At 28.0% G+C, this 26274-nt stretch overlaps 4 protein-coding genes across 16 annotated transcripts; 2 read left to right on the top strand and 2 right to left on the bottom strand.

The window, feature by feature from the left end:
- Positions 1–219: 219 nt before the first annotated feature.
- On the bottom strand, positions 220–3138 carry LOC118446171 (motile sperm domain-containing protein 1). 8 transcript variants are annotated; one of them, XM_035876526.2, is made up of 9 exons: positions 3120–3138; positions 2765–2811; positions 2391–2460; positions 1952–2128; positions 1706–1869; positions 1461–1620; positions 1193–1327; positions 500–643; positions 222–437 (listed from the first exon to the last, which is right to left on the bottom strand). In XM_035876526.2, exons 4-9 carry the CDS (start codon positions 2094–2096, stop codon positions 406–408), a joined length of 780 nt encoding a protein of 259 aa, XP_035732419.1. In that variant the 5' UTR covers positions 2097–2128; positions 2391–2460; positions 2765–2811; positions 3120–3138; the 3' UTR covers positions 222–405. The 8 variants fall into 8 exon arrangements, with proteins under 8 accessions (XP_085514851.1, XP_085514852.1, XP_085514850.1 ...); XM_085658725.1 differs by lacking the exon at positions 3120–3138 and having other exon boundaries at positions 220–437; positions 2427–2460; positions 2765–2966; XM_085658723.1 differs by lacking the exon at positions 3120–3138 and having other exon boundaries at positions 2765–2965.
- Positions 3013–9046, top strand: LOC118446166 (mitochondrial carrier homolog 2). 3 transcript variants are annotated; one of them, XM_085658720.1, is made up of 9 exons: positions 3013–3266; positions 3679–3819; positions 3895–3979; positions 4057–4228; positions 4318–4449; positions 4528–4714; positions 4784–4851; positions 4917–5046; positions 5800–5935. In XM_085658720.1, the coding sequence occupies exons 2-9, from the start codon at positions 3718–3720 to the stop codon at positions 5842–5844; spliced, it is 921 nt and encodes a 306-aa protein (XP_085514846.1). In that variant the 5' UTR covers positions 3013–3266; positions 3679–3717; the 3' UTR covers positions 5845–5935. The 3 variants fall into 3 exon arrangements, with proteins under 3 accessions (XP_085514846.1, XP_085514847.1, XP_085514845.1); XM_085658721.1 differs by lacking the exon at positions 5800–5935 and adding an exon at positions 8435–9046 and having other exon boundaries at positions 3014–3266; XM_085658719.1 differs by lacking the exon at positions 5800–5935 and adding an exon at positions 8435–9046 and having other exon boundaries at positions 3014–3266; positions 4917–5170.
- On the bottom strand, positions 8288–18552 carry RN-tre (USP6 N-terminal like RN-tre). Of its 2 annotated transcripts, none has more exons than XM_035876241.2 (8): positions 18135–18552; positions 10827–11065; positions 10438–10761; positions 10178–10365; positions 9901–10061; positions 9505–9825; positions 9286–9424; positions 8288–8853 (listed from the first exon to the last, which is right to left on the bottom strand). In XM_035876241.2, the coding sequence occupies exons 2-8, from the start codon at positions 10979–10981 to the stop codon at positions 8426–8428; spliced, it is 1716 nt and encodes a 571-aa protein (XP_035732134.1). In that variant the 5' UTR covers positions 10982–11065; positions 18135–18552; the 3' UTR covers positions 8288–8425. The 2 variants fall into 2 exon arrangements, with proteins under 2 accessions (XP_035732134.1, XP_035732126.1); XM_035876233.2 differs by lacking the exon at positions 18135–18552 and adding an exon at positions 11459–11666 and having other exon boundaries at positions 8289–8853.
- Positions 13089–26229, top strand: LOC118446122 (acyl-CoA Delta-9 desaturase). 3 transcript variants are annotated; one of them, XM_035876432.2, is made up of 7 exons: positions 13089–13389; positions 13727–13784; positions 23198–23972; positions 24489–24619; positions 24807–25012; positions 25251–25436; positions 25520–26229. In XM_035876432.2, the coding sequence occupies exons 3-7, from the start codon at positions 23684–23686 to the stop codon at positions 25833–25835; spliced, it is 1128 nt and encodes a 375-aa protein (XP_035732325.2). In that variant the 5' UTR covers positions 13089–13389; positions 13727–13784; positions 23198–23683; the 3' UTR covers positions 25836–26229. The 3 variants fall into 3 exon arrangements, with proteins under 3 accessions (XP_035732325.2, XP_085514844.1, XP_085514843.1); XM_085658718.1 differs by lacking the exon at positions 13727–13784 and having other exon boundaries at positions 13089–13359; XM_085658717.1 differs by lacking the exon at positions 13727–13784.
- The last annotated feature ends 45 nt before the right edge of the window (positions 26230–26274 follow it).

Below are 26274 nucleotides of genomic sequence, written 5' to 3'. Positions count from 1 at the left end.
AATGTATAATTATTAAAATGATTATAGATAGAGCACGTAGAGGAATCCTTGAGCTGCAAAACTAAATTATTCTATCTAAGGCTTTTTTGATTTTGATACATAAAAAAGGATTGGTGATATATCACATATATATGCATAATGTTTATATGTCATTGATTAAAAATATAAATTGAAATATTGTAATGAACGAAAAAAAAATATAAAATGAAAGGAAATAAAATATCATAAATATTGGAAGTGCTCAAAAAATAGGCTAGCTACATAATACTTGTAAACTAGACCTGCATACATTTAAGAAAGATAAGACATCTAATATAAAAAAGAAATATGCATTAATTGTGCTTTCACCCCATAATCCTATTTATTGTATAAAGTCTTTTTTTTTTGTATATAACCAGCCACAAATTACAACCTTAAGATTATAATTGTTACCATACCTGTAACAAAATAGTATATTACATATACTATATAATTTATAAATAATAAGTACTATACTTACCTAATACGAATGAAAATATTAATTTAAAATTTATGGAAAGATGGAGGTAATCAGGCACTGTGTGGCTACGTTCTCCTTCTGTAGGCAAGAGTAGCCCAGCTATGCAAATAATTCCTGCGATAAGTGCTACATAGTTTGTTCCTCCTGAAAGGTAATTTGTTTTGTAATTCTGATAACATTGGTTTTTTGTTACACACACACACACACACGCGCGCGCCATTGTAATATTGACATTATATAAACTACACTTTATCTCTATATTTGCTGTAATTTAATATATTATATAACGAAATATAAATGTACAAGCTACAGACAATTAGTTATATTATAAAATATATGATAAGAACTGTACTTTGAACTTGTATATTCATAGTTTTCTAAAAAAAAAAGAAAGTATTGCCGAGACATCTAGTTAATATTAAAGATCGTTTATGTTCATAAAAAAAGCTATTAACCTGTAATAATGTAATAATTGTATTTTTTTAGAAAACAGATTGAAAAATATGGCAGAAGAAGAATCTACATTCTATTGTTATTCTTATAAGAACTTTCTATGTATAATGCATATAAAACGTACATCATTTTTTGTAACTTCTCATAAAAATCATGTATATGAAAATTTTAATTATCAGTTTCATCATGTTGCAGTGTATTCATAAATCAGGAACTAAATTCAAATACTAACATATTAACCTTTATCCACAATGATACAATTGGCATTTTTCATATTTGAGCTCAGAAACATATTTGTAATTTTATCTTGAATTTCTCCATGAAATAAATCATACTGCAACTGTAATAAGTTTTTATGTATCTTGAGTGAAGTGTCTGTAATTATAAATTATTGTTGTGGAACATAGATAATGCAATACTTTTCAAAACCTACATTCTGCTGTTTTCAATAACCATACCTTTAAATTATCTTTACAATCCATATTCAATTATAATATTTTATACTCACTATCAATTGTTCTATTTTGAGTTATAAGCGCATATGACTGTTGTTGCCTAGTTTCATTTATCGGAAGCTGTTGAAACATTTCTGGATCTGGAGTTGCTCTTCCAGCAGTTTCTGAGGTTCCAGGTAACAATGTAGCTTCAACATCTCGTTTACCCGTTGCCTTTAAATATTGAAGTGATATAAATATAAGACAAATATTTATAAATGCCTTAATGAATTAAGATCAATATTGCTAATACTATTACCTGTTTACTTGGATGTTCTTGCATTTGTATCCTGAATTTATCAGTCACATTGCAATTACTAATTAAGAGTGCTGTATGCCTTACAACAATATCAACGCAACATTTTGCCTTTATTGTTCCTTCGGGATCAACAACTTTGTACTTATTTGGAGCAGTACAAAGCACTAAAAATATATTATAAAAATCATATTATAAATAATGTTATATCTCAAATAACTCTTTTGCAAGAAATTCAATAAGATATACCTTTGAATTTTACTGGGAAATCATATGGATTATATAAAGTCAAAACTTGCTTATGAGTAGATTGATTTTCTAGATAAAAAGTAATACTTGAGGGGAAGACAAACACAGGTAATTTTCGAGGAGTTGCTGCTAACTGGGACTGCATTATGTATGATTATATTTACATAACCCATGCACCTACAAAAAATAAGTAACAGAAAATAACACATTTACAATTTAATTCGGACTTAACAAAAACATGACAATTCATTTTGTGATTATTATCATTATTATTATTATTATTATTATTATTATTATTATTATTATTATTATTATTATTACTATTATTATTACTATTATTGTTGTTATTATTGTTATTATTATTATTATTGTTATTATTATTGTTATTATTAATATTCCATGTTATTGAATACACAATTAAATTTATTTCAAGACTCACATTACGATTAATCTAATCAAAAGTATTCCATCGTACCGCAAGGAATAATATATTTACTGCAGCAACTGACCTAAAAATATTTATGCCTTTGTCAAATGTAATGGTCGAATATAAACGTCATATGTTAGATCGGACTTCAACATGTGAATTAGTTCGAGTGGAATAAAAGTTATCGGTGAATGCTGATGCTCGTTTCACGCAAAATTTGTGCAATTCTTAAGAGATTTAATTTCACAATCATTTTATATCGCTTCACAAAAAAAAAGACCAATTATATTATCATGAAATTTTGACAGATCGAAAGTTAGAAATAAACCAATAAAAACAATCTTTTTTTCTAATAATCATTTAAAGTAATATATCGAAATACTAACCAACATTGAAGAGACAACTGTTTTTCTTTCTTCTGTGTTGGCCTTCTCTAAATAATAACTTTTATTAAATTTGATTGGTCACAGTAAAGTTAAAATTGATTAAAGTCATATAAAATACGAAGTTAGTAAACTTGACCGTAATACGTTGATTAATGAACTATAAAATCTCAAAAGTAAAAGAGTTACATTGATCAAAACAATCCAAGTAACGATGATTTATAAACATATATTTCTTTTACAGTTGGCAACATTTGTTTAAACGAATCGACGAATATTTATCGTTTATTTGATGTAATCAAAGATTAAATAAGAATTAACGTTTTGAACTTAATATTTATAACACGATTGTACATACCTCAGTTATGTTTTTATTAAGACGTTTTCAAAAGACGTGCCTATGAATACTATCTTTTACTTTCACATGTATAATTTTGGTATACCTGACTAATAAGATGGTGTAGGAGTGGTAGCCCCTCTGATCTATTCGTGTACTACGTTTATGGTAAAGTTCAAGTGAATAAATTCTGAATATGATCGGTGATTTTGCTATTTTTTAATAACAGAATCGTAGAGAACATGGAACTTATATTCTGTTGGTTTTCGACAATATCTAATATGAAATTTATCGAATTATTATTTGCAAAAATATTTTCGATTAAAGATTAAATACGATATGTTATTGACTATCTTTCGATAATAGTTACAGTACAAAAAATAATTTCTTATGCTCGTGTTTTAAGCTTTTTTAAAAAAAATGCCGTTAGCCTAATTATTGAAAACTACGAGATTAAGAAAAAGAAATTTAATAAATTATTCTATCTAATAAATATCTTATATTATCGTGCGTATATTTTATTAAGCGCTTCATAATCTCATTTTTTATTTTCATTTTTACGGAATATATATATTTCCAGAAAAAATAATATAGTGAAGTAAAACTCGTGAAGTTAATTATGATTTCACAAAGAGAAGAACCTGTATGGTCTAATATAGCTATTCGTATGTTTATAAATACAATATCCCATCCAATCGAATATGCAAAGGTTTTGATACAGGTATGTATTATATATATTCAAAAATTATATATGCATTGAAAAGATAAAAGCTGTATATCTTTTAATAAATTTCAGATTGGTCATGAACCTATTTCACCACGTCCAACAGTGACGTTGTTTGGAAAATCAGCATTAGCTTTACCTAATGTTTTTCAATATGGCAAGTTTAAAATATTATAGAAATAAAAAATTTTTATTAACTTTGTTAAATAATTTTGTATATTGTAACTATTTCAGTTAGGTATATAAAAAATGTTGATGGATTTAGTGGATGTTATCGGGGACTTGTACCCAAACTTTGTGCATATACTATCAGTGCAGTAGCATTTGAGAAAACTTCTGAATGCATTTCGTTTAGTGGTGAACCTGATCAAAATATTGACGATGAAGAATTATTAGAACCAGAAAGGTAAAGCTAGAATGCTTTAGGAAAACAACAGATTCTTCGCATATATGTAATTATAATTATAATTTAATAAATCTATATCAATATTACAGGCGTACTAAATGTATACATGAACTTATACGGGATTTACTTAGTAGAATGGTGGGAATCATAGTAAGCCATCCATTAGATGTAATAATGTTAAGAATGATGGCCCAATTTGTAGGTGGTGAAATGAAATATAAGTTGGTTATATAAATATTAATTCTAACATATATAAATGTTATTTTATGTAAAACCTAAAATATTATTTTATGTTTTAGTGGATTGATTAGATCGTTTATAGAAGTATACAAGGAGAATGGAATTACAGGATATTATGCAGGATTAGTACCACGCCTAATTGCAAATGCTGCAGTATTAGTTCTTGTCAGTTCATCAACTTATGTCATCAATAAATATGTTATTCGTGATCAAGAATTAAAAACTTATACAGCTTCCACTATGAAAGTAAATATAAATATGAATATAATAATCATTATTTAGGTATAAAGATTTATATAATTAAATAATTTTTAGTTTTTTGCAACAACCGTTACATATCCATTTTTGGTAGTATCTCATTGCATGGCAGTAAATAACTGCGGGTAAGTTAATGATAATATATATTATATCAAATATAAATTAATCTAAGTTTTTTTATTTTTATAAGGTTGGTTGCTGGTCTTCCTCCAAATATGCCAATTTATAATAGTTGGTTGGATTGCTGGTCTCATTTATCAAGTATCAATCAATTGAAAAGAGGCAGCAGTCTTTTATGGCGCTACTATACAGATCCTCAAGTAATTATGAATGAAAAAGCAATACCTATTTATAGAGATAATTTTTATCGGCAAAGTAAAATCCAATAAAAATCAATCCTAAATCACATATGTGTTACATTATGGTGTTCATCTAATTTATAAGGTACTTTATAATATTGTATAATGAAGATATAGATAGTTTTTACTATTTCAATATGTATTACAGTATAAAATATATACTAAAAACTTTGGATCATATGTTCAAACTATATATGTAATATATATATATAATATATATATATATATGATATATACCTTTAATGAGAACATGAATATGCATTGATGATGAGCTTATATAAATTAAACTGTAGTCGGAAACATTGCTTAAATGACTTGAAGTTTTGTTAATATAAAATTAAATTATAATGTTTAATATTCCTTTATCAAAAAATTCCATTTTATTTACTATCTTTTCCAAGTGCTCCATTATTTTTGTCTTCTTTATTTCAAAGAAAAATTATTTGCTCAAAGTTTTAAAAAAGTCAAAATTTATTTTATTTCAGCGTCTTTATTATTTGGGCGTTTTGTCAATTTACAATGAGATTTGTCAGGCATTAATCATTTACAGACACATGAGTATTGCATCATTAGATTGTGTGTACATATTTTCCTACATTTCTAATAATAATTTATTATACATGAAAGTTTATGCTAAGTTTTGCATTTGACACATGTATAAAAAAAATATTGACTTGAACTATAACCTTATACATTATACATATATTTTTCCAGGTAGTAAGTTTGAACTGTAATTTACCTACTAAAGCTGCAATATGAATGTGAATAATGAACAGAATGCATTTATTAATAATATATTATATGTACTTAGTTTCTAATTAGTATTTAATAATTGAAAGTGAATATTACCAAAATTATTCTATACTATACAATGTTGATGTTGAAATATTTTAATAAAAAGAAAAAAAAGAACTATATTTATAAATATTTAATTTGTTTTCAATGGTTATATAAAGGTTAATTCCCTACATAATATTTTGCTATGCTCAAGTAATAAAATAAATAAATCAAAAAATATATTTTATTCACAATAACAACTAAGATACACCACTTGTTTTTTCGTCAATCCTTCAACAATACTATTTTGACATTAATATTACTGTATGTAGTAATTATCTTATATTGTAAAGATATATATTTATTCTTTAAATCTTCTTAATGTTTTTGAGTATAATTAATGTTAAGAAGTATTATGTTTGACCTTTTGTTACATGAAAAATATAAATGCAACTGTACTTAAAATGTTGCTAATTTGAAAATTGTAAGCATTGTAAAATATTATATAATACACATATAACAGCTGATATTAAAAAAATTACTTTAGATAACATATTTTTTGAAGAATTGTGCAATTTTTAAGTGCCATATGCTTTAAATATCTGGTCCACTTATGATTTTTATGCAATTTATCGATTTTAACTGTTGTTGATATAAAAAAATTACATTCGTCATAATTTAATTTAATATCGTTTGGTTTTTAAGTTCTGTTCTTTCTTTTTAAGTTCTGTTTTAGGAATGTCATATTTACTGATGGCATTATAATTTTTCACTATAAGTTATTGAAGATTTTGCATTTTGCACTCTAAACAATTAAATAAGTCGTATTGATTGGAAATACATCAAATAAAAATAGAAGATCATTGGTCATTTTATTATCTTTTTTAAATATATTAAATTTGCACAATTAATACAATTTTTATGGTATTTGTAATAGTTTATACATGTATTTCAAAAATTATAATGTCCAATGATCTTTTACTTTACCTAATACTTGATATTATAATATACAACTTGTACAGTTCTTGTTTCTTAAAAATATATGAATTTGCATATTTTATAATATGAGAATCTGCATTTTCTAATTCTTTGATTACAATTTTTATTTTTTATATATGAGCTTGTTTTATAAGAGATATATCTGCGAATGCATTGTCATATAATTTTATGGCATTGAATTATCCAGATTTATACAACACGATAAACATTTAATATTTGATCAACAAATTTTACTTATGCTATTAAATATAACAACTAATTGTTATAAGATCTGTTCATGTATTGGAATGTTTATAAACTAAAAATAGAAGTGTATATCTTAGTTCAACACTCACAACAGCAAGTATATCATTTCATGTCTAAATAGTATAGAAGAAATATAATACTAAACTGTCCATTACTCACATTCTTTAGTGAAGATTTGATGCAACTTGTTCATTGTATTTAACGACTTTCACATATCTTTAAGGATACTATTTATTTACAAAAGTATACTTCTTATAGTGTATGAATAATTGAAAAGAAAAACTTAGATGTAATCAAATTTTAATAATCCTACGGCAGTATAATACTTAATTTAAAACAGGATTTTATCCATGAATATATTAACCACTTCATAACATTATCCTAACTTAAAAATAAAAAAGGTAGATAAAAATTTCAGATCTAGCATTAAAATATAAATATGAGATATATAAAACAATAGATTTCATGGAATTAAAGATAAATTAAGTGTTTATCAATTTTAAGTCTGTAAAAAAAAAAAGACTGCTACTGCAATGCTTGGTGCTTTTGCATTGTTTAAAGCAAAATATGTTGTATGATACATTAAGGTGATAAAATTACTAAATTTAAGCATTAAAAATAAATTAATGGTACATTTCTTTCTATTATAATCATTGTTACAGCAGCATACTTTCTTACTTAAAGTTACTAGATGCAAATAAATAAATAATATTTGATCTACTATAATTAAGTTACACAAACGTTTTTTCTATTAATTACTTGTTTTTAACTTGTTAGCTGCTTTCTGCATATTATCTTTCTGATTATTATCAATAGTACTCAACTGAATGTTGTGAACAATATAATATTTGGAATGCAAATGAAATGAAAATTCTGAATGCCAATAAAGCAAGGAATATCATTTTCATAGTGCTAGGAACGTAGTAATTATATATTAATTTTTCATTGCTTCATATTCATACTTCATTGTCTCTTGTCATTCTCAATGAAGATTAATTAATTTTAAAACTAAGTTTTAATTAAACTTTTTTAATTGATAAATTGATTAGATGTACCATGTAATATTATAATTAGCTTTGCAATTATTTTCACATTATAAATATATCGATATTATCGATGATATTTTTGTTTCTGATTATCATCCTTCTATACATATTATATATATATATAGATATATATATATATATATATATATATATATATATATATATATATATATATCTTTTTTATTAGATATATACAACATACATCTAATTTCATTATTTTCGATTGTAGTAATACTATTTATAGTGCTTGTTACATAATTTCTATTCGTTATTTATTTTAGATCTAGTTCAAACTCTGGACTATCTAAAGAAAGTGGCTTAAGGTGTTCTACTATAGGAGTTTGATCGGGATCAACACGTATGCGGATTCTATTTGTTTCTAAAGACCGAGGAAGGGTGCGAGGAAGATCGTCCTTGTACGAAGTTGCGGAAGGTGAAGTATATGGTACATAGATTCGTACAATATCTGGACTTGGATGATGGGGCGTTGCCCTTGGTGTAAGCAAACCACCACTACCAGAACTACCATTAGAAAGATTGCTTTGAGTATCAAGACTATTGTCTAATGCTTGAGACCGTGTCGCGGAACTAAATACAGAAAGATCAGCTGTGGAGGTAACAGATGTGTCAGCCAAAGACCGATGTGAGCCATTGGGAGACGCACCATCGTCAAGACTTGGATCAAATGAGAATTTGCTCCCTGCACATACATTCACAATTTATTGCTTGTATTAGTATTTTGACGATTCGCTGTCTGTGCAAAGGTGTTCCTAATGTCATCACTGCAGATAGTTCTTTTATGATTCTATCAATTGATTGTTATAACTTTAATTAATACATATATGACCAGAAGTATTATGAAAGTAAAAAATATATTTACATTTATTACAGAAGTTACAATGATTTTTTTTCAAAATATATTTCAATATTATAATCGACTTTTTCTTTATATCTAACTTTAACCCAGATTTTTAAAATCTGTTTTATAATCTAGTATTATATATAAGTATAATATCAATTGCTGAATCAATTTCAGTGTCACTCTTCTCATCTGTATCACCCTCATATATGGGCCGACAAATAGTAATATCTCTGCTATTGTGTGTGGTATTGTCACTAGATTCAAACTTACCACCAAGGCCACCACTACTTGGATCAACTGGCGTTGTACTTTCTCTGCCTTCCTCGACGAGAGCCATATCCCTTCGTTGTACTACCGACTCGCGCATCATATGTTGTGCTTCACTGAACTCTTCACTACGTCGTCCAACCTGTATAAGCGTAATATTATAATCATTTAATATAGTTATTTTTACATTAAAGATATTTTATTTAATTCGCATTATAATACCTTGCTAGTGAAAGAGGGTTCTTTAAATGTACCAACTGGATACTGTGGTAATTCATGTGGTAAGGGAGGACCTGGATATTCTAATTTGGCACGTTTTAGTTCTTCCATGCAACGTTCCATGGTATTAATTACGGTATCATCATTAAATCCAAAGTCTTGTTCCAATTTAATTTGCAAATAATTACAAAATTCATCAAGACTTTCCATCGGCATTAAATTACGTTTATGCATTTTCATAATAGTATATGCCATTGCAGGTAAAATGCGGTCTCCATCCAGTAAAAATATATCCCAAATACGCAGACCAAGGCTAACAGGCGTCTACAAGGCAATATAGGGAATTTTACTTAGATGTACATTAATATTTTTCTAAAATGCAATATACACAGTGCTTACTCGTTCTTGGAAAACAACAAAGAACCATTTCAATGCATATAATATAGAATCGCAACCACACTTATCAAGTTTTCGTTTTAGTTTTGGTAGAAATTTATTCATTATTTTATCGTGATGTTCGATGAAGCGATTTAGTTTAGGAAAACCATCAACATAAAATCCTAGAAATCAAAAATGCTTATACTCTTTAATACATGCATCAAATACATGCTGTGTTATATTAATTATAAAAAAAGCTCAAGCATAATTAATAATTGTCATTACAAGATATACTTACCGTGCATACTATATTTTTTATCGGCAAGTAATACAGACAAACCCCAAAATGCATCTTCTTCATCCATATACAGTAAAAGTAATCCAGCCAAAACTGACATTCCTTGACAATAACCGACTTCCATGTTGTACATACTATAAGCAGCTAATACATAGAACATAGACCGTTGTTTTATGCTATATCTCTCCCTGCAGAAAAGTTTTGCTTATTATCTAGAACTTAAATAATGTAAATAAAAAAATATTTATACTATTACATACCTATAATTGATATGATCCCTATATTGTCTAGCAACATCAGCATCAATTTGCCGAATTTCAGTGGACCAATGACGTGCAAGTTTAAGCATTTCTTCATACTTGCCTGCTTGTTCTTCCTTTAGAGTTTTTATTCCTAGTAATAAAGTCCATACTTGACCTCTAAATCTATTTGGAATACCTTTATATATTCTACGACGTAATTTCTCCTTAGTTGATGAACTCTCCCATTGTTTTGTCATCTTCTCCCATTTTTTCAATCTTTGTATTTCTATTTGATCAAGTCTTATTTCATTTGCACCTAACCTTCGTGGTAATCGCTTATCGCTGTACACAAGCAAGACATTAGATGATAAATGATATATTTAAATTTATCTTCACAAAATACATACTGTATAAATCCATATCTATCTGTAGTATGATAAACTTCATAACCAGGATCTTCCCATGCATCAATTTGGGCTCCATGTTCTCTGCCACGGTCATAGCAGCTGAATATTCTATCACGCTCTGCAGCTGACCGTGTCAATAACTCTTCCTCATTCATTCCACGTTTGAATGCTCGACCAATCTCTTACAAACATTCCGTCTCATTAGTAATGATCTACAGATCAAAGATTATTCCCCTTATCTAAAATATAAGATAATTATGTTAACCTTCTTTTAAATGCATCTATTAAAATATATATTGTAAGAGATAAAAATGCATAAGTTAATATAAGATTGTATATCCATGTGTATACACACATATATATATATATGTATATATATATATATATATATACATATATATATCTCGTGCAATAAGAGGTTTATTCATATTACAGCTGGAAAGATATTGCCAATACATATGTATATATTTATTGCATTTAACTAAAGGCAAGAACGACTAATAATAATATAATACGATATATATCATGAGAAATTGCGTAAATATCTATAAAATCGTATGATATTAAATTAATGACATACTACAAGCTAAAAGGTTATATATAAACAGTAAGTTGAACGTTCACATACGTACCGTTTGTCGTTATTGAACCGTATGTACATAAATACTGTAAATTCAAATACGGAAATATTTTCTGCGTTTCATATTATATAGATATATTACTTTCTTGGAAGGAGCCCTTCGTTTAGCAAAACTACCGTATATCGTCAAGCCGGATTTGGATGTTCCCACTTCCCATTCCACAGTAATACCAACATAAAAGTTATACACTCATCCAACCAGTGAAGTTTTAACGAAGAAAAAGGCGAATAGTCATAGCATCGATCGTTTTTAGATTTAAATTTTATCAAAATATTCTTTTATTATAATTAATTGTGTAATGGTAAGCATAATTAAATATTTCTATTAGATTTCATCTTATATAATAGTTTTAATTAATTTATTAATATATTACAATATTCTCGCTCTTTGATTACTTTTATATACCCGAATAATATTAAATCATTGATTCATGGCTCAACTGATATAATCGTTACGTGTTCATAGATTCTTGCCTATTTTTTTTTTTTGTAATTTTCTCATGATCAATGATAAAAGTGCTATCACGTATTAAAGAAAGTATAATTATTATATAATATATTTCAATTGTATTTTACGTATAATTATAATTTATAGATATAGAATATTATTGATTAACATTATTCGACGGATAATCACTACAAGTGCATATATAATATATGTATCATATATGAAGCATTCAATTTAGTCAAAATGTGTATGTGTGTGTGTGTGTGCGTGTGTATGTAAGATTGTAAATTATCTACATCAGATGGTATTCAATAGCACGGGTATTTAAATTAATATTTGGAGGACAGTCTTGATAAATTTGTATTATTAACATACATAATCTTTTATTTATTTATTCATTTTTTTTTTTTACTGAAAAACATTTTCAACAAGAATGATTCTATGACTAAGACGATGCAATTATTTGATGACGACGCAAATAATTTAATTGAAATTCCTCGTCATTTCAGATTTCCCACTAATACAATCGCTATGCGTGAATACGATAAAAATATCTTTGGATTTAGCACATCAATCGTTCCTAATCTTGCTAACAAGTATAATTTATATCGTGGTGTAAAAATAAAACATGATTTCGATCTGTAATCAATTGAAAATCGTTTCAAACGTGATCACATTTTCTATTTGATTTATTTAAAATGATGAAACATGTGAAATATTTTTAACATGAGATGTATCTCGTATCCGTGATAATAAGAAAAATAATATTATATATTTTCTTGTTAGATCGGACGAAGACAATTAAGCGAAGCAGATCTTTTTATTCAAGTCTTTTAGCAAGTATCTTTCTTTAAAGCAAAGTGAAAGGAAGTCAACATAGTATCGTCCGAGATTCCTGATTGGTAATTACAACGAATGAAGAAATTCAGTTATTACGAGATTTTATGAAATTGCGAAGTTAATATAAGAAGGATGAGAAAAAATTATAGGAATGTATGAAGGAGAGAAAATATTTTAATATACGTTCTGTCGAGTAGTAAACTTAGAGTCAAAATCTCTCTTATCAATTTTATCTCTTTCACCGGTAATCTTGTGTGTACGTTAAAGCGCATGCGTGTCTTTAAAAGCCTCGAAAAGAGCGCGCGCGCAAATGATTGAACAGCACCGCACGCGTTAGCCAGTCGTTTGTTCATCCAACGGGCGTTCGGATCTATGTGCAAGTGTTCGTGCGTATAGAGAAAAAAAAAGAGAGAGATAGGAGAGATAGACAGATAGATAGTTAGAAAGAGAAAGACAAACAGAGATAGAAAGAATAAAAAAAAGAAGAAAAGTGTCCTAATCATCGATAAGTGAAGTTTTGAAGACGAAGCAACTCGTAGGAGGATTTATCGATTCTTATCGATGATTGTTCAAGTCCTGAGAAAAAGGATTAGAAGAGCGTAGATGTAGGAAAATATTAAGCAAGTTAACATAACGTAAATATCATAATCGCAGTAACGTTAAATAGAGAGAAAAAAAAAGAAAGAAAGAAAGAAAGAAAGAAACAAATATCGCTTTCACGTAGTAAAGATCTTTTATATATTACGAAACTATTTCTCTATTGTTATTTATTATTTCATTTATTTATCCTTTTTTCGCGTTATGTTCAAACGTCCTTCTGTCGTCGTTACATGTGGTAACTCGATCGATAATTTTATTCGCTTCGATCCGGAGTGACATCATTACGAGGAAGGATATCTCGTGTCTTTTTTCTTTCTTTGTATTCGTAATAATAACATATCAAACATCGATCTTATATATTTTTCTTATTAGATATCCATTTTGTATATACTCAACTCGAAAATGGATTAATATATTATCTTCCTGTTTGGTGAGTGATATTGCCTTAACTGGTACCGTTAGAATTTCGTCTCACATGTCGTCCACGTGTTGTATCGTCATCATTTTCGTTGTCTTTATTTCAACGGTAAATTCTTTGAATATATATATTTATATATATATATCAGATTGTATTTATATCAACAGAAAAAAAAATTATGCTTACACGAATACGACGGAAAAAATGTCGAATTGATACATGTAATTTTTTTTCTTCGAATGATCCTAGAGAACGTTTACACGATCTCACATATCTTATATATCTTCTAATGTACCGAAGATCTGTTTTGTTTATAAATGTTATTACACGATAACGTGCACTCTTTTAAATCAGATCAATGAAGTTTTTTATAGATTGATCTTATCCAACGACATTTGACTTCCAATAATATTGTACATAGTTCTAAAATATTGTAAAAGAAATTTTTTTAACGGTTTAGCTATTCAATCTCTCGTATCTGCGTATGTTTTTACGATACTAAACGATATTTACGATATTTGTAGGAATTGATATGTTAGCAATTAGATATCTATTTCTGGTGTTTTTCTTTCTTTTTTTTTTTTTCGTAGGGCCTTCGGAAGGAAGACTATCTGGTTTCTAATAATTTTGTTGGATCAATATTAATTTGTTTTCAAATACGTTTAATTAATATTTCTATATGTACCATGCAAATAGTTATATTCTTTTTCTTTTCTATTTAGTACTATGATTGTGATCACATTTGTAAATTTCATTTGAACTTAATTTTTATTCCGTTTATGCAACCTGACTCGAATGTATTCGACGAGGAATCTTAAACTATATACAACCGATTCACGAGCAGATGATCGGTTTAATAATGTTAGACGAATGTTCAATTAACATATTTTTATATAATTTACACGTATAGAAATTCAAATTCGTGATAATTTTATCGATTGATTAATTAGCTTTTTTTTGATTTGCATAATTCGTTATGAAACGTTGAGAGAGAGAGAGAGAGAGAGAGAGAGAGAGAGCGAGAGAGAGAGCGAGAGAGAGCTAAGCGTAATCTTTAACCAGTGAAACTGGTGAATAGTAAATTATTTCTATGTGTTTCGTAATGCATTTGTATGTTATTGTTTATGCAACAGTTTATATCTTTCTTTCTATTTTCTACATATTATGTCACCATTAATAAAAACATTAATTCTCTGTATTAATTTATAGAAATCGTAAAAGCTATTTTTTCGACGTAACAATAAATAAAAAATAAAGGTAAAGATAATGATAGACAGAGAAAGAGAGAGAAAGAGAGAGAGAGAGAGAGAGAGAGAGAGATAGAGAGAGAGAGAGAGAGAGAGAGAGAGAGAGAGAGAGAGTAATGGAAAAAAAGAGCGAACAAATTTATGAAGTAATGAACACCTTTTGCAATATTTCACGTATGGTCTTATCTTTCTTTAGAGACGAAGGGCCTTGGAGAGCCGAATTCCTTGTACATGTGTGTATTTTCTTCTTGTACATATGTATATGTTAGTATGTTTCTCTATCTTTCTCTCTCTCTCCCTCCCTCTCTCTCTCTCTCTCTCTCTCTCTCTCTCTCTCTCTCTCTCTCTACCTCTTTATAAACATCTAACGTAAGATGACCGTAAGACGTATTTTTACTACTACTTCTAGGTAGTAGTGTAATAGAGTGAACACGAGTGTCTCTCTTCTTGCCGTGTAAATGACGTAATACTAAACGGGCGTGGGTTCGAGTAGACACGGAGTCATAAGATTTATACACTGCGCACTTGCTTTCTTTCTTTTCTTTTTCTTTTTTTTTTTTTGTCCAGACACGTATGATGTCATATTTGTATTATTTATATATATGTGTGTATGTGTATATAGATATATAAAATCGAAAATTTCTTTTTAGAGATCCTTTCTCATATATCTCTATCTTATGTGTGTGTATATCTCACGTGTAATTAGCGAGACGTAAAAATAAAAAATACAAAAACGTTTTTAAATACTATACACTGAGTCTTGAGACATTTTTAAAAGCCAATGTTTTTTGTATCCTTGCTAAGAATAACTGCTACTTCATTGATATAGTTTTAAACACAAGTTGCGATATTTAATCACAGCTTGTCGTTTATTGTCGTTCGTGTTCTTTCGAGTTTATTCTCTCTCTCTCTCTCTCTCTCTCTCTTTCTCTTTCCCCCTCCTCGTAAATTCTTGTTATCTCTTATGCTTGTTTCCTGCATCTTACTTATTTGTTAGAGGATATTACAAAGGCGGATGAAATGAAACGCTGAGCGATACATTTGACCGTGAACTATAAATTACTAACAATAAACATTGATTAAAGGCCATGCGACAGAATTGGAATTAAGATATATAGAATAAGTTCCCTATTAGTTACTCCTATTCGATTCCTAAACCTTTTATTCAATGAGAAAATTTATTTTTCTTTTCTTTTTTGTCTTTTTACTTTTTTATTTTGTTATTTTCCTTGTCGTCGAACGCACAACGCAAATAAATTTCCTTGAGATGCCGTTGATTATATTTAGATTTCCGGCATCGCAATGTTTTAACTTAATTTAATGAAATTCTTGATCCCCGTATCGAATACGGTCGATTGAAAAAAGCGTCTAACGATTATCGTCAGACTTTCGTCAGAGTTTCATTTTTAATTAATCATTACACGCTAACCGGATATTTAGACGCGATATTAGAAAACATCGAGAAATCGATAAGAGATTCAATGGAGTATTACACTATTTTAGAGACTTCTTATCCATAATAAATTTGTTTTCATGCCAAGCCGAAATTAATCTTTCAACATCTTTGGAAGCACAGGGTGAAGGTCTATAAAAAACGTATGAAAAAAAAAAGAATAATTTATCTATGTCAGAAAATTATTGCTATTTCTTTTCTTTTTCTATTTCTATTTTTTAATATCATTAATCGTGTATTTTGTAAACAACAAGAAAATTATTCTTCAGAAATGAGTAATTAAAATGCAGTATGTTACTTTGAAAATATTGATTTAGTATCGAGCGAGACGTTTCGTAAGTACGCTTTCGTTCAATCAAAAACAACAGCTAACGAGATTAGTAAACAGAATTCCGATTGGCGGCAGTAAATTTCCGCGAAAATTCAATTACACGTTCGAAGGCCGAGGAGATCGGTAATTTCGGAACAATAGACTTTCGTGATTATAATTGGTAACTATGTTTATACACACTCGATCGTAAGTCTATTGATAAAGAAGAGAGATAAAGAATAGAAAAAGTGTAATTAGAAGCAAGAATCGATTAATACGAATGAATACAAATTGCTTAAAGATTCATAATAAACTAAATGAAAGGAAATGTGTCGAGTATTTTGAAAATGGAAATGAAAAGTCTACGATCATTTAAACGTATCAGAAATTTAAGAAATCAAACGATATTCGAAGAAGACATATATAAAACATAAAGATGCGCGTAAAGAATAATAAATAGATACATGATTCATAAGTAACGATTGCGAGATATTTTCATATTATGAAGTCCTATGTGGACACTGGTTATGCAGTCACAAGGTTACTTTGTTTTTTTTTTTCTTTTTCCTTTGTAAAGGTATTTTTCTTTTTATTATTATTTAATCCTCGTGCGCGATAGTAACGAAGAGAAACGTCGATTTACAGATCGATGGAGACATTCAGAGGATAAAAGGGGATAAATGACGCATGGTTCATCAAACGTGAGTTGCGAAGAACGTAAATACATAAGTATTTATTTACTTATATATATATATATATATATATTGAATGTGCAATGTCGTCATTTCACCGCAAGCGACGCTACGTCGACGTAATTGCCTATTTTGTCCTGTCGAATGGTTAAACGTCTACGATATTGATATTAAACTTCAAATTAATATAATTAAAAAGAACTTTCATGGTTTATTTGTGGAAAATATTCGTATAATTTTAATGAAAAGGATATAAATATCTGGAAGATTCATGTTCACAATACTAGATGAAGTTAAATTTCGAAAAAACGATATGCGAACTCAACGTGTATTTAGCACTGCTCGTTTGCGTTAACGCATCGTGCATGTTAGAACAACGTTACGTCACCGTTTGTCTGTATCGGCGCTATGAACGTTCGTTCTAACAAATTCAATCAAGAAAAAAAGAAAGAAAGAGAGAGTGCGAGGGAGGAGGGAGAGGAAAAGGGAGGGGGAATCTACTTCTCATTTAATTTTAATCGAAATAACTATAAGTCGATACACTTTTTCTATACTGATGAAAAAAGAATTTTGAGGCACGTATATGTATTACTTATATTATATATATTCATGTATATGTATATCTAATTCATATGTATTTATTATTATACATTTACTTACTTATTTATGCTTGCCTTTGAATTTTGCATCATTATCTTTGATAGATTAATACAATATATTCGGCCATATTTCTCAAAATGCAGAAGTTCAACGCGATCGAGTTTTGCAATAGTCAAATAAGTTGTAAATAAAAACTAGTTATATACACGCACACACATGTACACATATATTTATACGCTACAAATGGATATGAAAGAGAGATCGTGCGCGCGTTCAAAAAGAATCGCTTTTGTTCGGATCAATAAGAGTAAGGCCTGTTAAGAAAAAGAGCTGAGCACACGCGACTGTATTCTGTGATTATTATCGTTGGTTCGCAAATATCGATTATTTTTTTTTCTATCTTCCTTTCTTTTATTCCTTCTCTGTCTTTTTTCTGCTTTTAGTTTTTCACAAAATAGTAACGCGCGTACAACGTTCATAGGTTACACTATACATCGTAGACGATACATAAATACAATATCTTAGGCGATAAGACCGCCAAAGTAACATGCGATAATATTTAACGTATTATTTGTTATTTTCTTTTACATAGAACATGTTAGATATATATATATATATATATATATATATATATATATTTCGTCGATAAAATTTGTTTTATTTGATTATTTGTATATTCTTATAGAATCTTGAATTTTTATAAGGAGAGATAATATGTATATGTATATATATATTATTTTAAGTAACGTATTATCGTCCGACTTGCAAGTTTTACTAATATTATATTATTATACCTAAAAGACAGCTTTATTCGATCAAATTGTATGTATTTTTAATAAAAAAATACATAATTTATGTATTTTTAATTTTTGTCGAGACAATATTATTATTATTTCATATTTATACTATATTATATTATTATGTATAAGATGAAGAAAAAGTGATTTACGTAATTTCAAATCGAGTTTGAGAAGAATATCAAAGTTTTTATGTTTTAAAAAGATTCTCCTATTGTTAAAAAGAAAAATAGAAAAGAAATATTTTTTAGTATAGTTATATAATAAGTACAAGTGATTAGTCACGAAGGAGGTCATGCATTAATATAGATATGTACATTCTTTATGTATCACATCATGTACTTACTTGTATTTTGTTTTGATTTGTATATGTATCAAATGCATGAAGGACACAATGTATTTACAAAAGCATAAATATCAAATATCATAACAAATCAACACCATTATGCTTGTAAAAGTCAAGAGCTGGGACAAGATTTGTTTAACTTTCTTTTTATGTTATCGATTGTTTTGAAATTACAAACAATTGGATCGAAAAATGATGAATAATTTTAATTGATTATACGTATGTTCGCGATTAATCATTTCTCACGTTATTTTTTTTACGTTTTTTTTCTGTATTTTATTTCGTGTTGTATGTTAACAAAGTTGACTAGTTTCCATGGAAAAAAAACAACTGTTATTTTTTTTAGTTTTATTTCGATTGTACACAATACGAATAAACAATACATAATAACGACTGGTAATAATAGATATGAAGCATAAATATATAAATAACTTATATGATTTAAATCGTGATAGAAAATTAAAAAAAAGGAAAAAGAAAGAACGATATAAATCAATATTGTCTGCTCGTAAAATCGTACAGAATAATAAGTAAAGCATTATAGAGATTAATTAATAAAAAGAGATCGGAATCACAGCGATTAGAATTTTATGTACGACCAATTATTAAAAGTCTATGAATTAGTTATAAATTATTATTTCGCGTTTTTACAATTTCATTCGAGAGGAATGAATAATTAGTATAATCGTCAATCTTCGTTATAGGATTTACGTTGATTATGCGAATGTTATACGTGCAATTTATGCAATTAGAAACAATGAAACAAAATAAATTATAATTATTATTAATATGAATTATTTTATGGACTTTATTTTATTATAGCGGTTACATTAGGTATGATAATCATTGATAAAATTTGTCTTTCTTTCGTTTTTTTTTCTTTTTTTTTTCAACTCCACAGTCGTTTTAACTAATTAACGAAATGTTCTATTTTATTCGTACACGTAAACAAGATTATCATCGCCGAAATTTATGTCATCTTAATAAAGCGTATTTTATAGTTTATATATGTTCTTTTTTTCTCTTGTTTTTTTTTTTTTTTATGGCCAAGTTATAAAACTAACCTCGTCGTATCTTTGATTGATCTAGAGAAAAGGACTTGCCTTTTGTTTGAACGATACATTGGATAAGTTGTGAAGAGTCAATTTAAGCTTTCCCTTCGTAGGATCGTAGGCGCCTGTTAATGCGAAGTCTAGGCTCGATTGGCTCTATCGCAAAGTGCCAGTGCTCTTTCGTAACTTTCCTCGCGCGCATCAATATTATCGACGTTGGTTGGTATGCGATAATAATGATGATTAACTCCCGTTGAATCGTTAAACCGTTATACTTTCATTTCGTATTTGAGGAGAAGATAGAAAAAAAAGAAAAAAGGGGAAAAAAAAATAAAAAAAGAGAAAGGAAGAATACGACGATCAAATGTTATTAATGTGTTCTGGAAAATTTGTAATAGATACCTTTGCAATATCGCGAATTGATTTTCTTCTATCCTTGAACACAACTTACAATTGCCTTTGATCAATATCGATGGGTTATATATAATTCAATTAACGATTAAAGATTAAATGCGATTGAATTATATCTTTGTCAATCTTAATGAAATGTTTATTTAATTATAAGTTAATTATTAAATCCATTACGTGTACACATATATATATATACACACATATTTATTTATTTATTTATTGTTATCTTATTGATATATTTAAAAATTAATTAGAATGATAAGCGAGGAGTATAGATGATTCTACGGATTTACAAAGTATCTACGAAATGTTCAATGATTCATGATTTACCTACGAATAAAATAATTCTATGATTAATCGAGTGTATTTACGAAATAGTCCACTAAGGATTCACGGCATGTCTATGGAGTAATTCGTCAATGTGTGAGTTTCAATCAAGATCGGCGATTGAAACTGATCGTCAATGATTGAAACTCGCACTCAATAATTGAAATTCATCGTCAATGGTTGTAACTCGCACTCTAACATTGATTACTCCTTAGATAAATCATTGAATCGTTCTCTTCGTAGATACGACAAAAATCATTGAGAGACTATTCCATAGAAAAATTTTCATCTTACTTATCACTTTGTTTTACTTTTAAATAATAATAACAACTATATATAATAAAAAAAAACAATAACAAACAGACATTAATTTTTCACTACGACGAAAAATTTAATCCTCTGTAATTCAATTTTTTCGGGCTTAAGATGAAAAAATATTTTGGAAAGAAGTTACCTATTTTTTTTTCTTTCTATGTAGTAAATGTTGCCGTTATGAAAAATGTAAGTTTCTATAAAAAAAAAAAATTAACCTTGAAATGACTTTGAAATCTTTCGTTAGATAAAAAAACAATAAATACTGTAATATTTCCCAGTGGGATGAGATAACTCTTATCTAAACAATTTTTTCTCAAAAATACTGTTTTTTCGAGATAATAATTTTTAACACCCTGTATATATATATATATTTTTTTTTTTGAACACCCTGTATATATATATATATATATATATATATATATATATATTATAATATAATGTTATACAATATTCAGTATAATTTCGATTTAAAACAATATGATAAACATTGTACGTGAACTAACAAATAATTTTATAGTGATAAAATGAAATAAGATAAAAAAATAAAGATATATATATATATATACTTAGATACGTGACTTTGAAGTTAGAGGGCACTATAAAGAGTTAATTTAATTAAAATTAAAATTTAAAAAATTTCTGAAATTATTAATAATGAAATATTTATTAGAATTCTGATTGTTAATCATTGAAACAATTACATATTATTTAATGTGCTTTTTTTTTATTATTTTTACGATAATCAATATCTCATTCAACTGATGTTGCTCTGTGTTTCTAAACACATGTCGTTGGAGATAATGTGCGTGTGTATGACATACATAGAAAGAAAAAAGAGAGAGAGAGAGAGAGAGAGAGAAATAGATATATATATATATATATATATATATATATATATATATATATATAGAGAGAGAGAGAGAGAGAGAGGGGGAGATGTAAAAAATCGATTTATCACCATTCTTTCTTCAAGTGTCTGTTTAATTAGTTGATAATAGAAATATTAAATAATAGCCGACGTTTGTAATTCCACTTTCGTATTCACGATTATATTGTATAACGGTACTTCATATGTATATATACATATATATGTATAATATAATACATTTGTTTTGGAGTTGTGTGAGATAAACGGATCAGTCTCTTTTAATGTATAATGTATGTAATATTTCTCGAAATATCGGGCAAACAAAATATTATTAGTATATATATATATATATATCTACGGGTCTTCTCTTTCCATCTTTGATATTATTAATATGATATTTATTATATAATGTTGAGTTCTATCATTGATTATTTCATTATTCGTATAAATTTATGTTAGTACTTTTTAATGAAAAATTATAATTTTGTAAAAGTAAATATACCGGTAGATATACTTTTTCTTAGAATTATCTTTTACTAGTGATATCTTATCTTGTTTATCATATTATTGATAAATAGCACGTAATATACAGGTGTTTCCATTTAAATGACTCATCTTATACGATTATACAATATGATTTTATATTATTAGGATCATATATGAGGAAAGAAAAATACTCGATTAAATATACAAACTTTACGACTGGTATGAATGTGAAAGTTAGGTGGGAAAAAAGAGTAAAACAAAATAAAATAAAAGAAAAAATTAGAAATATTCTCAGGTAAAACTCTCGAGGACGTTATTATACCTGATTTGGATTTTATTCCTAGTACGATTATAATTTTAGATTTTTATGAAAGTTCAAAAAAAAGAAATAAGTACATTATGATCAATCAAGAAAACAATCGATGATTTAACTTTCGAGAGTGTCACATACATAAGTACATACTAAAGTATATAGTCCGACAATATCGAAGTACTTTTATTTTCTTTTATTTTCTTTTCAGAGTATTTGATCTATCTGGAAAACAATTAACTTCGATGGATCATCGATCAAAGACTTGAATTAAATCGCCATCTTCGCGAGGGAGGTAGAGAAAGATGACGAAGATGCAAAACGCATGCAACGTTATTTCGATCATACATTAAAAAAGAAATTAAAAAGGAGAGAGAGAGAGAGAGAGAGAGAGAGAGAGAGAGAGAGAGAGAGAGAAACAGAGAGAGTATCTGTACGTATATACGTGTACACTTAGAAGTGACGTGTACACATGTACTTCTAATAAATTCGAAATTCAAGAAAATAAATTGATAAGAAAGAAACTTTGCGAGTACATAAAAAGAGAGAAACGTGGTAGATAGAAGGAAGATAAAAAGAAGTAAAATAAAGAGAGAAAGAGAGAGAGAAAGAGTGAGAGAGAGAGAGGAGAGAAAGAGAGAGAGAGAGAGGAGAGAAAGAGAGAGAGAGAGAGGAGAGAAAGAGAGAATTGTTGGGTATGTGCCCTGATAAGGAAAGAGTACTAACTATGAGGTGTGCCGTCAATGAAAAAGCTGCTTATGAAGAAGTTGATCCTTCTTCGATGAAAAAAATGGAGGAGTCGAGGATTAAAGAAGTCAAGATAGATCGAACGTCTCTATCAGAGGATTCTTCTTTGAGTGACCGGATTCAGTACGTTCCACAAATTAAATGGTTGGATCTTTCTGCGCAAATATTCATCCATGGAGGTTGTCTTTATGGATTCTACCTCATGTTCACACAGGCGAAATTTGTGACGTCTTTGTGGGGTAAGTTTTATCCGTTTATACAACTCATTATTAAAGTTACTTTGTCCATTATTAACTATCAAAGAATCTTATACTTCGAAAAATATTGTAGATATTAAGAAGGAAACTAAACTAAAAAAAAAGTAAAGAGAAAATAAAAAAGAAAATATATATAATATTATTTTTGGTATATTATAAGTTAGTGATAGCAAACGTAATAGTTAACGAGAGGTTGATATCAAGAGTAAGGGCGATAAGGAAAAATGATAAAATGAATCATAGAGCTTTATTTCGTTCGATTATCTTGTCGTTAAACTGTCAACATATTATAGCCTCGAATTCTCTAAATTAATTCCTATTACGTATCGAGATATTTCTTAAAAGATTTAATATGTAAGATATGTAAGATTTTATAATGTGGATGATGACAAAATTATAACTAAGGAGAAAAAACGCTTACGAAATTTTATTAAATGAAATTCTTCTTTCATATTATATTGTGATTAAATTTAACCATGAAAACTTTTTTTTTCATAGCTTTCATAGTGATATACACTTCCGGTTTTGGCATAACAGCGGGAGCTCACAGATTATGGTCTCACAGGGCGTACAAAGCGAAGTGGCCATTGCGATTAATTCTAGTCTTCCTTTTCACGATAACTGGTCAAGTATGTATATATATTATTTATATATATATACAAACACACATACACACACACACACACACACACACACATATATATATATATAAATATTTTAAGATTATTATTTTTATTATATTCCTATATTAAAGTTATAAGAAAATTAATAATCTATATACCGATAGAATAATTATAATATCAATTTCAATTATAGAAGCACGTTTACGCGTGGGCATTGGACCATAGGGTGCACCACAAATATAGCGAGACCGATGCCGATCCACATAACGCAAAAAGAGGTTTTTTCTTCGCTCATGTAGGATGGCTTTTTATAACACCTCACCCAGACGTTGTGGCTAAACGCAAAGTCGTTGATATGAGTGATCTTGAGGCCGATCCGATAGTGATGTGGCAAAAAAGGTGAGCTTGTAGGAAAACAAAGAAAGCATTTAAAGAAGAAATATAAATAATATATTTCATATAAATATTATTCTTGATGAATTATATATAGTTAAAATGAAAACAAATCGATATTTTCGTTTCGTTAAGACTCGTTAAGCAATAAGATAATATATTTGTATGTTGTTGATGTATATATATATATATATATATATATATATATATATTTATTTATTTAAAACTTTTTTTAATTTTATAGATTTTACATACCTCTATTTGCTCTTTTGACCATTGGATTACCGGTCGCGGTACCTTATTACCTTTGGTCTGAAACATTCTGGACATCTTTCTGGGTTAGTTTTAATTTCCGATTTTGCGTAACGCTCAATATAGCTTTCTTCGTTAATAGTGTCGCACACATGTGGGGTCAGAAACCTTACGATAAGTAAGTCAGTTAGTCAGACAATTTCTTTAAATGAATCTTTCACAATGTCGTAGAATGATATTAAATGAGAGATATAATTATAGGAATATCTCACCAGTCGAAAATATAGCGGTTTCCATAGCAGCGCTTGGAGAAGGCTGGCACAATTACCATCATGTTTTTCCATGGGATTACAAGACCGGAGAACTTGGTGATTATTCTTTCAATATAACGACTGGATTCATCGATGCTTTCGCTCGTATTGGTTGGGCTTATGATCGGAAATATGTCTCGCCAGAAATGATACGGCGAAGGGCAAATAAATCTGGTGATGGTAGTCATGTTTGGGGTTATGGAGATGTGGACATCCCTAAAGAAGATCTTCAAGAATTAGAAACGATGGATAAAAAATTTTTATAAACAATTAGTTCCTTTTTTATTATATTAATACGCCGGTACAAAATACAGCAGAATCTTTGTCGTCGTTCTTATTATCCTGCCGTCTTTTTTATATTTTCTAGAAAAGTAAAAGTATCTTAGATTTATATAAAAATTTTATAATCGTGGAATAACAAAGAACACGTTCTTGCGTTATTAATTGAAAGCATAAATGTAATTTCATACAATGAAATATAGGAGTATAATGATGAGGTAAAAAGAAACAAAGAACAACAAAAAAGCTATTTTTACGCTCTTTCGTTTTTTTTTTTTTCATATGTTTAATATATACGTATTTTCACGTGGTTGCATAAAAATACGTTAATTTTAATAAAGTATTATTAATTTTTGTTGTTGTTTCCGATTGTATCTTTGAAATAGAAATGCAACAAATATTATGTTACTTTTGTTGAAAGAATAT

The sequence above is a fragment of the Vespa mandarinia genome, chromosome 8 (assembly GCF_050613455.1).
Source record: "Vespa mandarinia isolate Hongniang chromosome 8, ASM5061345v1, whole genome shotgun sequence".
Classification (NCBI taxonomy): Eukaryota; Metazoa; Arthropoda; class Insecta; order Hymenoptera; family Vespidae; genus Vespa; species Vespa mandarinia.
This window is presented reverse-complemented; position numbering and strand designations above follow the sequence as displayed.

Coding starts and splice junctions, on each gene's coding strand:
- LOC118446171 (XM_035876526.2), bottom strand. CDS start 2,096: ATGCAGTCCCAGTTAGCAGCAACTCCTCGAAAATTACCTGTGTTTGTC. Junction 644..1,192: donor TTGTATCATTGTGGATAAAG/GTTAATATGTTA, acceptor ATTACCTTTCAG/GAGGAACAAACTATGTAGCA. Junction 438..499: donor AATATTTTCATTCGTATTAG/GTAAGTATAGTA, acceptor ATTTTGTTACAG/GTATGGTAACAATTATAATC.
- LOC118446166 (XM_085658719.1), top strand. CDS start 3,718: ATGATTTCACAAAGAGAAGAACCTGTATGGTCTAATATAGCTATTCGT. Junction 4,450..4,527: donor GGTGGTGAAATGAAATATAA/GTTGGTTATATA, acceptor TTTATGTTTTAG/TGGATTGATTAGATCGTTTA. Junction 4,852..4,916: donor ATGGCAGTAAATAACTGCGG/GTAAGTTAATGA, acceptor TATTTTTATAAG/GTTGGTTGCTGGTCTTCCTC.
- RN-tre (XM_035876241.2), bottom strand. CDS start 10,981: ATGAATGAGGAAGAGTTATTGACACGGTCAGCTGCAGAGCGTGATAGA. Junction 10,366..10,437: donor AGGGATCATATCAATTATAG/GTATGTAATAGT, acceptor ACTTTTCTGCAG/GGAGAGATATAGCATAAAAC. Junction 8,854..9,285: donor AAGTAGTGGTGGCCTTGGTG/GTAAGTTTGAAT, acceptor ATGTATGTGCAG/GGAGCAAATTCTCATTTGAT.
- LOC118446122 (XM_085658718.1), top strand. CDS start 23,684: ATGTGCCCTGATAAGGAAAGAGTACTAACTATGAGGTGTGCCGTCAAT. Junction 24,620..24,806: donor TTTTCACGATAACTGGTCAA/GTATGTATATAT, acceptor TTTCAATTATAG/AAGCACGTTTACGCGTGGGC. Junction 25,437..25,519: donor GGTCAGAAACCTTACGATAA/GTAAGTCAGTTA, acceptor ATATAATTATAG/GAATATCTCACCAGTCGAAA.